The 16190-nt window shown below is 36.8% G+C and overlaps 1 protein-coding gene across 9 annotated transcripts in view; it reads left to right on the top strand.

The window, feature by feature from the left end:
• ECT2 (epithelial cell transforming 2) overlaps positions 1-16190 on the top strand; it is a 67025-nt gene that overhangs the window by 38214 nt on the left and 12621 nt on the right. For all 9 annotated transcript variants that reach the window (XM_030929361.1, XM_030929347.1, XM_030929353.1 and 6 more), the window contains 4 exons: positions 8782-8860; positions 9027-9146; positions 11914-12052; positions 13940-14094. In XM_030929361.1, the coding sequence (XP_030785221.1) occupies positions 8782-8860; positions 9027-9146; positions 11914-12052; positions 13940-14094 (493 nt within the window). The remainder of the gene's footprint in view (positions 1-8781; positions 8861-9026; positions 9147-11913; positions 12053-13939; positions 14095-16190) is intronic.

Below are 16190 nucleotides of genomic sequence, written 5' to 3'. Positions count from 1 at the left end.
CCGCCCGTCTCGGCCTCCCAAAGTGCTGGGATTACAGGCTTGAGCCACCGCGCCCGGCCTACTTAAGTTTCTTGAGAACTTCTATTTTTAGTATATCCTTACCCTAAGTGCTTTGCTCATAGATTTTCAATAAATGTTACATTATAGGAGCTAATATTTTAATGTCTAATTGTGATGCTGATTTAGAAGCCTTATAGAAATTTACCAGATCTAAATTCTCAAGATTCTTGAACATTTAGCCTAGAGATTTAATGCTTATTATGGTTGATTAAAACCACCGTAACCTGTCAGATGCAGGAAATAATGACACAGCACCAATTCACTAGTCCTTGCCATTTAAGCAAACTAAAAAAACCTCCTAAAATTGAATTCTAGCAACATCAGTTATACATGCTTAGATTTTCAGTATTAATTTGTTATAGATATATGTTTTTAGTTACTTCAAATATGGCTTTTTTCTTAAACTACGCATATTTAAAATATAGTTTGATTAATTTCAGCACACATATGCTCCCATGAAACCGTCACTATAATCAAGATGAGGAACATTTCCATCACCCCCAACATTTACTCATGTGCCTTGGTAATCTCTTTTTCTGGCCCATCCTGTTTTACCCTTCCCAAGGCAACCGTCTATCACGAATTTAGGAATGCCCCAGATACTTACTGCGGGTTAGGTTGCAGACCGTGACAATAAAGGAAATATCCCAGTAAAGCAAGTCGTGTAAATTTTTTCATTTCTCAGGGCATATAGAAGTTATGTTTACACTATACTATAGCCTGTGAATTGTGCAGTAGCATTATGTTTAAAAATTAATGTACATACCTTAATGAAAAATTATTGTTAAAAATGCCAACAGGCAGGGAGCGGTGGCTCATGCCTGTAATCCCAACACTTTGGGAGGCTGAGGCGGGTGGATCATGAGGTCAGGAGTTCGAGACCAGCCTGGCCAAGATGGTGAAATCTTGTCTCTTCTAAAAATACAAAAATTAGCCAGGCGCGGTGGTGGGTGTCTGTAATCCCAGCTACTTGGGAGGCTGAGGCAGGAGAATCGCTTGAACCCAGGAGGTGGTGGTTGCAGTGAGCTGAGATTGCGCCATTGCACTCTAGCCTGGATGACAGAGCAAGACTCTATCTCAAAAAAAAAAAGAAAAAAGAAAATGCTAACAGTTATCTGAGCCTTCAGGAAGTTACAGTCTTTTGCTAGTGGGGGATCTTGCCTTGATGTTGATGACTGCTTACCAGGGTGGTGGTTGTTGAAGGCTGGGATGGCTGTGGTAATTGTTTCTCTCTCTCTCTTTTTTGTTTTTGTTTTTGTTTTTGAGACAGGGTCTCACTCTGGTCGCCCAGGCTGGAATGCAGTGGCCAGTCTCAACTCACTGCAGCCTCCACCTCCTCCCACCTCAGCCTCTTGAGTAGCCGGGATTATAGGTGTGCACCACCACACCCAGCTAATTTTTATGCTTTTTGTAGAGATGGGGTTTTGCCATGTAGCCCAGGCTGGTCACAGACTCCTGAACTCAAACTATCTGCTCACCTCAACCTCCCAAAGTATTGGGATTACAGGCATGATCCACCACACCTGGCCGGCACTTTCTTTCTTTTTTTTTTTTTTTTTGTTTGTTTTTTTTTTGAGACAGAGTCTCACTCTGTCGCCCAGGCTGGAGTGCAGTGGCCAGATCTCAGCTCACTGCAAGCTCTGCCTCCCGGGTTTACGCCATTCTCCTGCCTCAGCCTCCCGAGTAGCTGGGACTACAGGCGCCTGCCACCTCACCCGGCTAGTTTTTTGTATTTTTTAGTAGAGACGGGGTTTCACCAGCTTAGCCAGGATGGTCTCGATCTCCTGACCTTGTGATCCGCCCGTCTCGGCCTCCCAAAGTGCTGGGATTACAGGCTTGAGCCACCGCGCCCGCTGGCCGGCACTTTCTTAAAATAAGACAGCAGTGAAGTTGGCCATATCAATTGACTTTTCCTTTCGTGAACGATTTCTCTGTAGCATGCAGTGCTGTTGCACAGAATTTAACCCATATTAAACTGCAAAGTTGGAGTCAGTTCTCTTAGATTTTGACACCATGTTATCAACTAAGTAGTATTCTAAATCCTTTCTTGTCATTTCAACAATGTTCACAGGATCTTCACCAGGAGTAGATTCCATCTCAAGAAACCACTCTCTTTGCTTATATGTAAGAAGCAGCTCTTTTATCTGTTCAGGTTTGTTTATGAGATTGCAGCAATTCAGTCCCATCTTTAGCCTCTACTTCTAATTGTAGTCCACTTGCTGTTTCTGCCACATCTGCAATTCCTTCTGCAACTGAAATCTTGAACCCCTCAAAGTCATCCGTAAGGATTAGAATCAACTCTTCCAAACTATTAATGTCGATATTTTGGCCTCTCACTATTAACAAATGTTCTTTTTTTTTCCTTCGTTTTTATTTGTACCTCCTTTTTGGCTGAGCTCTGGCTTTTGGTTTTGTCTCCCTCACCTCTCTGCTGCTGACCACTGCAGGCTCTCTGAACCTTGACAGTTACTTCCCTTGAGGTCCCTACCCATGCCTCCTGTCTCTCGCGCTCAGTTTTACCTGCCCGACGTAAGGTCTTAAATGGCAACCCAGATGGCGAATGCTTTCCAGTAGGTTTTCTTTTTCTTTCTGTTTTTTTTCTCAGTTCAAGTTTAATAGAAACTGCAAAAGATCAATTGGCTTATGCCCTCTAATGATACCGCATGCAAACCAGTGGCCTGCCCCACAACACAGCTCATGCCATTCCTACCAAGGGAAGAAATGCCGGCCTCTGTAACCCCTGTAGGAAAGGCCTGCTTTGTAACACACCACATCTCAGCTGAATCTAAAGTCTAGTGTTTTACTTATGAAAAGAAAATAGAAGAGAGGTTTTGTTGTGGCTGTCCACTGCAGCCTGGCACTAAAATGTCCCAGTGCTCACTTCTACTTGGAAAAATATTCTTTGCTCGTTTGGATATCATCCAGTAGGTTTTCAATTGACTTAGTGATTCTTGTGACTCTTCTGATGGATCTGTTCTATCTGTGGCTTTAGCCTTATGAAATGTGTTTCTTAAGACTTGAAAATTGAAATTACTCCTTGATTCATGGGCTGCAGAATTGGATGTTGAGTTGACAGGCATGAAAACAAAATCTCCTTGTACATCTCCATCAGAGCTCTTGGATGACTAGGTATATTGTCAATAAGCAGTAATCTTTTGAAAGGAATATTTATTTCTGAGCAGTAGGTCTCAAGAGTGGGCTTAAAAGATTTAGTAGGGCAGGGTGCAGTGGCTCATGCCAGTAATCCTAGCACTTTAGGAGGCCAAGGTGGGCAGATCATTTGAGGCCAGGAGTTTTAGACCAGCCTAACCAACATGGCAAAACGCCATCTGTACTAAAAGTACAAAAATTAGCTGGGTGTGATGATGCACGCCTGTAATCCCAGCTACTCAGTGGCTGACGTACGAGAATTGCTTGAATCCAGTAGCTGGATTTTGGGGTGAACCGATTGTGCCACCTGCACTCCAGCCTGGATGACAGAACAAGACTCTTGTCTCAAAAAGAAAGAAAAGACAATTTAGTAAACCATGGTGATGTGCTGTCATCCATGCTTTGTTGTTTCATTTATAGAGCACAGACAGTCAATTTAGCATAATTCATAGGGCCCTAGTATTTTCAGAATGGTCAATGATCATTGGCTTCAACGTAGTCAGTCACCAGCTGCATTAGCCCCTAACAAAAGAGTCAGCCTGTCCTGTGAAGCTCTGAAACCAGGCATTGACTTCTCTCTAGCTGTGAAAGTCCTAGAAAGCACCTTCTACTGGAAGGCTGTTTTGTCTACACTGAAAATCTGTTGTTTAGTATAGCCACCTTCTTCAATTATCTTAGCTAGATTTTCTGGATAACTTGCTGTAGCTTCTCCATTAGCACTTGCTGCTTCACCTTGTACTTTTATGTTACAGAAATAGCTTCTTAAACTTCCATGAACCAACTCTGCTAACTTCAAACTTTTCTTCTGCAACTTTCTTACCTCCCACAGCTTTTGCAGAATTGAAGAGAGTTAAAAACTTGTTCTGAATTAGATAGGGGCTTGTTCTGGATTGTTAAGGCTGGTCTGGTCTTCTGTCTGGACCACTCAAACATTCTCCATATCAGTAATAAGGTTGTTTTACTTATTATTCATGTCACTGGAGTAACATTTTTCATTTTTCTTCAAGAACTTTTCTTTTGCATTCACAGTTTGGCTGTTTGGTGCAAGAGGCTTAGCTTTAGGACTATCTCTGTTTTCATCTTGCCTCTTACTAAACTCAACCATTTCTAGCTTTTGATTTGAAGTGAGAAATGTGTGACTCCTCCTTTCACTTAAATAGTTAGAGGACATTGTAGGGTTGGTTATTACTTTCAATATTGTTGTATCTCAGGGAATGGAGAAGCAAGAGGAGAGAGAGGTGATGGGAATGGCTAGTTGGTGGAGCACTCAGAACACACACATTTATCAGTTAGGTTTGATGTCTCATCAGCTTATTAGACTATGGCTATTCTAAGTTTTCATCATCTAGTTACGGTTTTGAATTCTTCTCTAAAAACACTGATAATCATGAAAATGATTCTATCTAACAAGTGCCCTTAAGTCAAGTTTCTGATAACTTTAAGATCAATGGACTTGATAAAAATTTCCAAAACTCTAATTTAAAAAATTGTTGGATTCATGAAACGAGATCAAGCAGAACAAAAATGAATTACATAAGATTGAATAACTGATGAAGATAATGTTTTAATGACTTTGGTTCTTTATGCAAATGTTTTGTTTTCCAGACTTAAAATCTTCTCTCTCAAGCTATCTATAATTTACAACAGTTTGATAAAGTATGCTTTTATAAATATAGATAGAACATTTTTTTCTATTTGATTCCTCCACAATTTGAAAACTTTTTGAGCATTCTTTTAGCAATATAGTTATTTATCTAAGTCTAATAGAAATCTGCTCTCTCTTTATACTAGGAAACAATTGAAAACATAGGTTATATTACCAAGGCTTTGACTGAAATGTCATATTTGACAATATGCATAAAATGCCTGCCTTCAAAGGTTCCTAGCCTTACAGTGAGTAAATTAAAAACTGTCACTTCTTGGCAGACCCAGGAACCTTAAGACTGTAAGTAAAATATAAAGTCTGCCTTGGTTTGGTATCCTAGCCTCAAGAGGTTTTAAAAATCTGAGATTTATATGTGATCACTGTAGGAAAAAAGTTATATTTCTAATAAAAAGCTGTAATATACCTTTTAGATTGTCGCTCTGTTGGTTGTTTTTGAGTTCTTGTTATCTACCTATAGACTAGATCCTAAATTCTTCCGGGTTTCTCCAATCCAATTGTCTTCCATAATATTGCTAAAAATGGGAACTGTACTGTTTCTAAAGCCCTATCAATGGAAACTAGATAAATTTCAAGAAACAAGTCTTGTGCCTGATGTATGGGCCACATAAAAAGTTCACCAAAATATCTTATGCTTTAATCAGAGACATTCAAACTGCAAACCAGGACAAGAAGTTGACATTTTTTTAATGCTGTAGACAGCCTTTCCCAAGACAATGGAGCAAGACTTCATATGATGACACTCCTACCCCTCTTGATGCCTGTCTTTTTGGCTTGACAAAATAATACTGTAATTAAATTTCACAATCAGTAACTGCTATAAGTAACTTGACAAAACCTGCCCTAAGAAATCCTTTTATTCCACTAAGTAACTTTAGCAATATCTATAACACAACTGTTTGTTCAAAATGTACTGGTGGTCCCTTCTGTAGAGTTGGCATTCTTTGCTTTAATTCAACCCAGTTCTAAAATACTACTCAATGGCAACAATTAGTCTTATCCAGTACCCACAACGGTCTTTTGATTTGTTTAGTTAGTTGCCATCAGGCTTGTGTTCTGTTTCAAAATGATTGTACAAACTAAATTTATTATATTAATTATTTTTTGTTATGATTTTTAAGCCTTGTTTTTATTACTTGTCTAATCTTTGTAAAGCCAACTCTCCCAACAGGTTAATGTTAGCTTAACACTTTGAGATGGCTGCTAATACCTATGGAACTAACAAGATGGAGCTCAGTGCTAGACTTCAGGCAAACCTGCCCTGAGAAAATTTTCCCTTCTGTCCTTTTTGATACTCAAATGTGGCCCAGCTCCCTGACATAGACCCTCTATATCTTCCCCACAATGTGGGATAGAGACAACCGGGACAGGTTTGTCCAGGCCCTGAGGGACAATTAAGCCTAACTTCAAGATGATTGATTAGCTTTGCTTTCAGAGAATGATCTTGATCAAAGGGGAAATGTGAGCATTGATTATACAAAATTGGATCATTCTTGTTATACCCAATTAAATCAGAGTTGAGAGACAGAGGGGAAAAACACTCCGGGCGCATGGCACCTGTTCTAATAATTAAATTTTCCACAAGCCCAGCGGCTTAAAATGGCCTGCTATAATCCTACTCTCAGTTTTACCTAATAGTTGCAGAAGCAACCTGCCATGACTCTGTGACTAGTTTTACTCACTACTATCATTCAACACTCAGCTTGCCAGTTCCCCAAAACTTTACTAGTGTCAGTGAACTTTCTTTAAAAACAATACATAATCACATTTCTCTTTCTAATAAAACTCCCAACCTTCTCTTTATTATTAGAACAGACTTGATTATTTGAAGACCATCTGGTCAGTATGTATGCCCTGAAGTATAATTCTTGCTTCCCCGATAAAAAGTAAAATTAGAAATTTATATTTTATTTTTGACTTTGACATTATTGCTATCTTCAGTTTTACTAAGCTTTTCTTTTGTAGTGTTTAATTTGCTGTTATTCTCATCCAGTGTACTTTTCATCTAAAACATTGTAGCTTCCATCTCTATATGACTGATTTGGGTCATCAGAAGTGATGACCACTGCTTCCTTTTTCTTTTAAGTCTTACATGCTTTCCTTTTGTACTTTCCTACTTCTGCCAAAGTGTTGCCACCTTATATATCACGTACATATGAATTGCAAGAAAATCTTGAAGAACAGTTCATGTGCAGAACAGTTACAGATACAATCAAATCTCACCAAAAATTCACTTGTGTTAAATGCAGAATTTTGTTGTTACGAGGCTAATGAAAAATGATACTTTTATTTGGTCAATAAATAAGATCTTTTAAAAATATCTTTCATGTTTTTGCTTAAAATGTTCAATCCTCCTTGCAGTTTTTTGAATTTATGACATGAGTATAATAACTTTAAATTGTTTACTAATTCACTCATCTCTGTTTCAGGTGTTTTTTTTTCTCATTAGTCTTATTTTCCTGTTTGTGCATACCTGGTATTATTTTATTGGATTCTAGACATTATCAGTTTTACTTTTCTGAGAGCTAGATGTTTTTATATTCTTAAAAATGTTTTTTAGTTTCTTCTGGCATGTAGTTAAGTAGCTTGCAAACAGTTTGATTTTCATGTTTTGCTCTTAAACTTTGTTAGGCAGAATCAGAACAGTATTTAGTCTAGGGTTAATTTTCCCCACTATTGAGGAAAGACCTTTCTTAGTACTCTACCCTGATGTCACATTAATCTTGAAGTTTTCCACTCTGATTGATGTCACCGTTCCATGCCATATGAGCACTGAGCACTGTTACCTCTAATTTTTAAACATGTCTTCCCTAACCTCGGATAGTTTTCTTACACACATGCAGTGATCATGTTGAGAACTGTGTACACAAGGAAGCCTTCCGAAAACAGAGGGAGTTCTCTCTGTGCAGCAGTTTTCCAGTAATTTGCCCTTCAAACTAGGCATCTGATCACACTGGACACCCACATTTGTTTCTTTCTCTTAGGGATATAGCTAGGCACTATCTGTGCTTTCTTTGCTTTCTCTAGGCTATAAGCCAGGACAGTTGTAGGGCTTGTCTTGTTTCTGTTTCACAGAAATGGATGTTAAGTGTCTTGAGAACCCTTGTTTCTTTATATTTTGACTGATTTTTTTAGTTGTTTCAGGCAGAAAAGTAAGTTCATTCCCTGTTCTATCTTGTCTGGAGCAGTAGCCTTAGTTTTTGTTTCAGTGAAATGATTAGCCTATGACGTGGGAAGACTTCCATAAAACCTTATTTGAACTTATACTGAGAACTTCAAAATTTTATTAGTCTTAATTTTGTACAGGTTTAATGTGTTTTATAAAGTGCATAGGCTGTATAGTAAAGAATATAGAAAGGAATAATAGTAAAACATACCTTTCTGAAGGAGTCTATGGAAGTTTTTTGGTTTTTGTTTTTTTTTTGAGATGGAGTTTCACTCTTGTTGCCTAGGCTGGAGTGGAATGGTACGATCTTGACTCACTGCAACCTCCGCCTCCTGGGTTCAAGTGATTGTCCTGACTCAGCTGCCGAGTAGCTGGGATTATAGGTGCCTGCCACCATACCCAGCTAATTTTTATATTTTTTAGTAGAGACAGAGTTTCACCATGTTGGTCAGGCTGGTCTCGAACTCCTGACCTCAGTGATCCACTCCTCTTGGCCTCCCAAAGGGCTGGGATTATGGGTGCAAGCCACCGCACCTGGCTGGAAGTTGTTTGTTTGTTTTCCTCATCCTGGGCTCCATAGGCATGGAAACTTTTTTAATGTAATGGGATACTTTTAAGGAATATTTTAACTGATTCACTTACCAAAATTAAGACATTCACATCAAACACAACTTGTGACATAAGTTGTGTTTGTTGCAGTTTTCATGTTCTATTTTAACAGTTTTAAAAATCACTTTTTCAGGCATATTAATGAGGATAAGAGAAAAACAGAAGCTCAAAAGCAAATTTTTGATGTTGTTTATGAAGTAGATGGATGTCCAGTAAGTATTCTTAGCAATAATTACTTTATTTTTTCCTTCTTGTTAATGAGGTTTCTGTGGTTTCAATATAAATAATATCTTGGTACTACTTTCTTTTAAATTACAACTTCTTAAAAATTACTTGATACCAAGTGATCTCTTTTGTTAATATTTTCAACCTATACAGGCTAATCTTTTATCTTCTCACCGAAGCTTAATACAACGGGTTGAAACAATTTCTCTAGGTGAGCACCCCTGTGACAGAGGAGAACAAGTGACTCTCTTCCTCTTCAGTGATTGCCTAGAGGTAAAGATATACTTCATATAGTATAATAACACTGCCGATTTTTGTAACTTCCCTGAATATTTAAAACCAAGCTTTAATTGAAGTATAATGTAGAATTTTAAAGTAAACTCAAATAATCATTTTTTTAAAAATTGAGGACAATTGATGATTTAATACTGTTAATAAAATGCCTTTAGAAGAAGGTCTAATATTAAGAAGTATAAACTTTCATTACTTCAAATCTAAGTTAAAATGAAAATTTATTTCCATGCAAATAAATGCTTAGGTCAAGAAATCTGATAACTTCTTGTTTCTATGTTTACTTATTCAAGATTTATAAAATAATTCTGAGTTTTTTGAAATTTAACGAATTTTTTTTTCAATAATGATGCCATTGTATTTTGTTGAAGAGAGAGAGAGCTTGATAATTTACTATTATGAATTCTTTATGATTCCTCGATTCTTCTTAAATCAGCAGGTTTTAGAGTGAATGAGGGGATCAGATGGGGTATAATGAATCTAATTCTAAAATTCTGACTTATTCAAGGTAGATTTTCTTTTTGTATTACCCCTGCAAGGAAATTGAATTATGTGTGTGTGTTTTAACTTGTTCATCCCTCTAATACGTATTTTTAAACAACAGTAGTGAGGGATAAAAAGAAGTGTGGTTTCCCTTCATCTCAGAAGAGAAAAATGTTCATTTTGATTAAACAGACATTAATAAGAAGACTCCTGACTTTTCTGTCACTGGAAACTTTCTGTTACCTTCATCAAAATGATTAAAGAGTTTCCTTTTTCTTTTCTCTCCTCTCCTCTCCTTTCTTTTCTTTCTTTCTTTTTTTTTTTTTTTTTTCCTCTCTCTCTCTTTTTTTTAGACAGAGTCTTACTGTCATTGCCCAGCTTGGAGTGCAGTGGCAAGATCACAGCTGACTGCAGCCTTGACTTCCTGGGCTCTGGTGATTTTCTTATCCCAACATCCCAAGTAGCTGGGACTATAGACACCACCACCACAACAGTCTAATTAGTTTTAGTAGAGACTGGTTTTGCCATGTTGCCTAGGCTGGTCTCGAAATCCCGGACTCAAACAATTTACCTACCTCAGCCTCCCAAAGTGTTGAGATTACCATTGGGATTACAGGCATGAGTTATTGCCCCTGCCTCCTTTTTCTTTAAAGTCTTATATGCTTTCCTTTTGTCCTTTCCTACTTCTATCAAAGTGTTGCCTTCTTATATATCACATACATTATTATTTATACTATAAAATACAAGGGAATCTTAAAGAACAGTTCATGTGCAGAACAGTTGTTACAAGTACAATAAAATCTCACCAAAAATTCACTTATGTTAAATGCAGAGTTTTGTCGTTATGAGGCTAAATGAAAAATACTTTTTTTTGGTCAATTATGTTACAAAAAGCACAAAAGTAAAGACAGTCAAACTACTATACACAATTGACTATCTCCTGAAGTGAGAAAGTCAAAATAATCATGAGGTAGATAATTCTCAAATACCTGTTTCCCTCATAAAAAGGACTTTAGCCTGCCCTGGTTGAGAACAGATGCTCGGTGGAGTCAATTTTCAATTATATTTTATCTGGATTTGCATCATCATGGGGTTTTACTGTATATAGTTTCTCTATACGTTGTTTGCTTCTATTAAAGCTTTTATAGGTTTTTCCTGTTGGAGTTCCTAAGTCAGCTTGCTCTATTCATCTAATAGGTTAGGTTATCTTTATTTCTTTGCTGATCCATTCTGGTTTTCATCCCTTATTCCTAAGAGCTATGACTTACTTTAAATTTTTGATCTTATATCCCCTCCAAATTCCTTGAAGTCTTCTGTAATTGGTTCATTAACTTGCCATTCACTTTACTTTCTGGTATTGGTCATCTTCTGTAGCTCTCAAGTCCCTGGCTTCTCATTTTCCCTACCTTCTTGAATCTGTTGATTTTTTTGTTCTATCTCTTGTAGCCTCCCTGTCTTAGAATCACTTCAACAAAAACTGCTTTATTTATAACATTAAATTTGGACTTCAGAGTTCATAATAAATAAAAATAAAATAAAAACATAATCTTAAATAAACTGTTGTTCTTTAGCTTGTTTGTTTAGGAAAAATAAAACTCTAGTGAATTGGGAATGGAAATTATGGTACATTCTTAACCTGATAAAAACCTGTAACCATCATTGTATTTAATAAGTGTTAGAAACATTCAAAATGGATAACATCTATTTTTTCTTAATGACAGATTATGTTATACTGCAACTAATTTTGGATTTAAGGATATATTTAACTTTTAAATGTTTTATCTGTACTTTAAGGTTTTTTTTTTTTTTTTTTTAACTCTGATGTACTAGCATTTGTCATCAAATTAACACTTACTGTTTTTCCTTTTTAAAAATTAAGCTTAAAATCACTTAATTGTTTTGCTTAGCCAACTATTCCTCTTCTCCTGAATTCTAGGACTTTTATTTAAGATTCTGTCATTCCTTGATTCTATCTCTTCTCAACATGCTTCTAGTTTTTTCATACCTCTGGGACCTTTTGCAAAATATCCCTTGGCCTGTTTTCCTGATGTTTGAACTCCTCTTATATAAACATGAGCATTTCTGCTGTACAATTACATGTCTGACTTTTGTTACATAGTAACTCTGCTTATAACAACTTTGTAATGAATAATCACTAAATGAGTTATAATAGATTTATGTGATTAGTGCTATTTTATTTTTTAAGTATTTGGTCCTTATTTTTCTTCATTTTATTGACTGATACTTTTTTATTTTCTATAATCAGATAGCAAGAAAACGGCACAAGGTTATTGGCACTTTTAGGAGTCCTCATGGCCAAACCCGACCCCCAGCTTCTCTTAAGCATATTCACCTAATGCCCCTTTCTCAGATTAAGAAGGTATTGGACATAAGAGAGACAGAAGGTATGCTGGTCGGATACATTCTTGGTTATATAAAAGTAGTTTATATTCATTGTAGGTTTGATTTATTCCATTTTGGCTTTTTTTAATTGGTAAATTATCTTTCAATATAGTTGGTCAGACTGCTAAAGTAATTGTTCTTGCACCTCTATCCCAAATCCATCTCTAGGAACAGAACTGACTTTTTATTTTCTCAAATGAAAGTACTATCTCAACTTATAGGATACTCTCATCTGTTAAAGGTCAAAGAGCTTTTAAATGGCTATGTATTAAAATAGCACCCTAGCCTAGCCTATTCCCACACCAAAATTTATTTTTTTGTTTCCTTCAGAATACAGAATAACCAATCTATTACCTGTACCCCCTATCTTAACACTTTCACTGTTGCCAACAGCTGCATTTTTAGGGCTAGGTTTAAGGTACAAATCAGGAATAGATGAGAGTGCAATAAATAAACCCAGAGTAACTGGTACACTTGATAGGGAGTCATATGTGTATTAAGGAATGGTTTACTCTAAACTTTGGTAGTGTTACAGAGCAGGTTCTGTGAAGGCCTGAAATTGCTGAAAATTTATAACTACCTACAACAGTGTCATCTATTTAATTGACACCCAGTGGTGTATGTGCATGGCCATATTTTGGATGTTAGGCATATGGTTTTATAATGTTTAGCTCTTTCCATTACTGATTCCTCTAATAATGAAAGGTTTCGTTTCATGAGAAATTATTCTTTTTTTTTTTTTCTTTATAAGAAATGATTCTTTCTTTGTTTTTTTGTGGGGGTTTTTTGTTTGTTTGTTTTTTGAGATGAAGTCTTACTCTGTCACCCAAGCTGGAGTGCAGTGGCGTGAACTTGGTTCACTGCAGCCCCTGCCAGGATTCTCCTGCCTCAGCCTCCTGAATAGCTGGGATTACAGGCGTGTGTCGTCATGCCTGGCTAATTTTTTTGTAATTTTAGTAGAGACGGGGTTTCACCATGTTGGCCAGGCTGGTCTTAAACTCCTGACCTCAAGTGATCCGCCCACTTCGGCCTCACAAAGTGCTGGGATTACAGGCATGAACCACTGCGCCCAGCCAAGAAATGATTCTTAAAGAAAACTTGAACAGCAACTTACTGCTCTTTTCACTTAGTTGACAAATTCTGGATTTATTAAAGATTACATAATATAGTTGTCCCTTGGTATCCATGGGGGATAGTTCCTGTACCTACCTTGGTTACCAAAATCTGGGATGCTCAAGTCCTGGATGTAAAATTGCATAGTGTTTGCATGTAACCTATACACATCTTCCCATATACTGTAAGTCATTTCTAGGTTACTTATAGTACCTAATGTAAATGCTGAGTAAACAGTTGTTATACTATATTCTTTAGGGAATGATGACAAGAATAAAAAGTCTGTACATGTTTAATACAGATACAATCTATTTTCTACTATTTTTTCCACTATTTTCGGTCAGCAGTTGATTGAATCCACAGATGCAGACCCACAGATGTGGAAGGCTGACTCTATAAATCTTCACTTTTGGATTTTAATTATGGCAGACTTTGTTTAAAATAGGTTGTATTTTAGCATCTTGGTCGTGCACCTTTTGTAACACTTTTAATATTTTTATAGAAAATATTAAATGATGTGGAAAATACTGTTTAATTAATGTCATTAACTTATCATTATCATTAGTTCCTTACATGGTATACTATATTGTCTTTTTAGTACTTCAGCTTAATATGGTGATGTTCTTTGTCTTATTAAAAATAGAGAGGACGAGGAAAGTGGAGAAGAGATAGTTCATTTCATTGGAATTTCATTGCTCTGAGGGAACTAAACTTGCATATATCTGTCATTTTCCAAGGAGTGACACTTAATGTTTATGGTTATTCTGGAACCCTAGATTGCCATAATGCTTTTGCCTTGCTTGTGAGGCCACCAACAGAGCAGGCAAATGTGCTACTCAGTTTCCAGATGACATCAGATGAACTTCCAAAAGAAAACTGGCTAAAGATGCTGTGTCGACATGTAGCCAACACCATTTGTAAAGCAGATGCTGTAAGTTCTTAAAACAGTATTATAATGAAAGTTTCAATTTCATGACAGTGCACTCAGACTAAACATGTACATTTTTAATGACTTATTTATTATGAATGGAGAGTTTTAGTTTTGTGTATATTAAAAACACTGACTTAATAAGTTGTTTTAGAAAATATTTTATAGGCCGGGCGCGGTGGCTCAAGCCTGTAATCCCAGCACTTTGGGAGGCCGAGACGGGCAGATCACGAGGTCAGGAGATCGAGACCATCCTGGTTAACACGGTGAAACCCCGTCTCTACTAAAAAATACAAAAAACTAGCCGGGCGAGGTGGCGGGCGCCTGTAGTCCCAGCTACTCGGGAGACTGAGGCAGGAGAATGGCGTAAACCCGAGAGGCGGAGCTTGCATTGAGCTGAGATCCGGCCACTGCACTCCAGCCTGGGCGACAGAACGAGACTCCGTCTCCAAAAAAAAAAAAGAAAATATTTTATGTAGTGTAGGTACAGAAAACATTGTTTGAGTTTTTGACTTACATAAGGTAGGCCTTCATAGTGTCACAGCTCCTGTGGCTCTGATTCGGTGAAGATTTTGGGACTTCTTGTAATGTACCCTGTGATTTTTCATTGGTACTCTTAGACATGGCTAAAAATTAAAGACTATTTTGATTTTTGTTTGTTTGTTTTTTGGAGACAGTCTCACTCTTGCTTAGGCTGGAGTGTGTAGTGGCATGATCTCGGCTCACTGCACCCTCTGCCTCCTGGATTCAAGTGATTCTCCTGCCTTAGCCTTCTGAGTAGCTGGGACTACAGGTGCACGCCTCCACGCCCTGCTAATTTTTTGTATTTTAGTAGAGATGGGGTTTCACTGTGTTGCCCAGGCTGGTCTTGAACTCCTGAGCTCAGGCAGTCTGCCCACCTTGGCCTCCCAAAGTGCTGGGATTACAGGCGTGAGCCACCGTGTCTGGCCAAAAAAAAAGTCTTATTGAAAGCAATAGATAGCTAATAACATGTTGCCAATCTATTTTTCTCACGTGAACCTCTTAAAATCAAATGCTATCATAAATATGTAATTATCATTATACTATACAGATTGAAAATAGATGAGAGAATCAAAATATTGAAGTTAAATGACTTGCCTGAAATCAGGTATCCCTGGATGAAATCTAGGTCCCTAAAAGATAATTTGGCTTCTTCTTTATATATGAGAGAGACATGTGATAGACAGATATAGACCTATTACTCTTTGCACAAATGACATAGATTGAAAGGAATGTGCTGATACAATAGATGACCCTTTTCAGTACAATAGTACTGTAACTGAGATTGCATTGGCTGTTTCTGTGGGAATGAAACATGTAATCACAGTTAAGTGTGAAACCTTGGAAGACATTAAGGTATAATGTGGTTTATAAAGTAAGTATTCATTGATGAAAACCTCCTTCCAAAGTGTTTAGAACAATTATTAGACTTTGTGTGTGTGTGTTTTTTTAGATTTCTATGCACCAAGAATATGTTCTTATAAATAAAAAATTGTTGCACAAAAGATTCAGGGGGAAATACAATGCTAGAACATACAATAGAATGCTAGCTAGAAAAATGATGGAGACCACTTTTGTTATAAATCTTTCGAAACTGCTCATTATAAGATTTGTTTTGTAGGTATCCATCCATTTTTTCTAGGTATCCGTATATAAATGGTTTTCTTTACCTGTAGTAATTCCTTATTGGAGAAATTACTCCTGCTCTTATCAGAATGTCAGACTAGATAGCTTATAGAGTCATTTCCAAACTTATAACCCTAATACTGAAATGTAACATTAACAGAAATTTTTTCTTATAATATATCTGTTGAATTACTAGCCACATGATAGCTAATAATACTAGAACTGAAATATAAATAACATGGAAGAAATTCGTAAGTAAAATTAGCCACAAGATGGCAGCAGACGTTTAACTATGTTCTGACTTATCCTTGCACCACAAAATTCTTTCAGTCTATTGAAATTTTGTTCTTAAGAAATACATTTGTAAATTCAGATACTCGGTGACTTCAGTTGAGCCCTTTCCTGCGTTTAAAATTCTACATATAGTAAATTTTTATAAAGCCTGAGAATTT

The sequence above is a fragment of the Rhinopithecus roxellana genome, chromosome 1 (assembly GCF_007565055.1).
Source record: "Rhinopithecus roxellana isolate Shanxi Qingling chromosome 1, ASM756505v1, whole genome shotgun sequence".
NCBI lineage: Eukaryota > Metazoa > Chordata > Mammalia > Primates > Cercopithecidae > Rhinopithecus > Rhinopithecus roxellana.
Note: the sequence above shows the minus strand (reverse complement) of the source record. Positions and strands in the feature narration are given on the sequence as shown.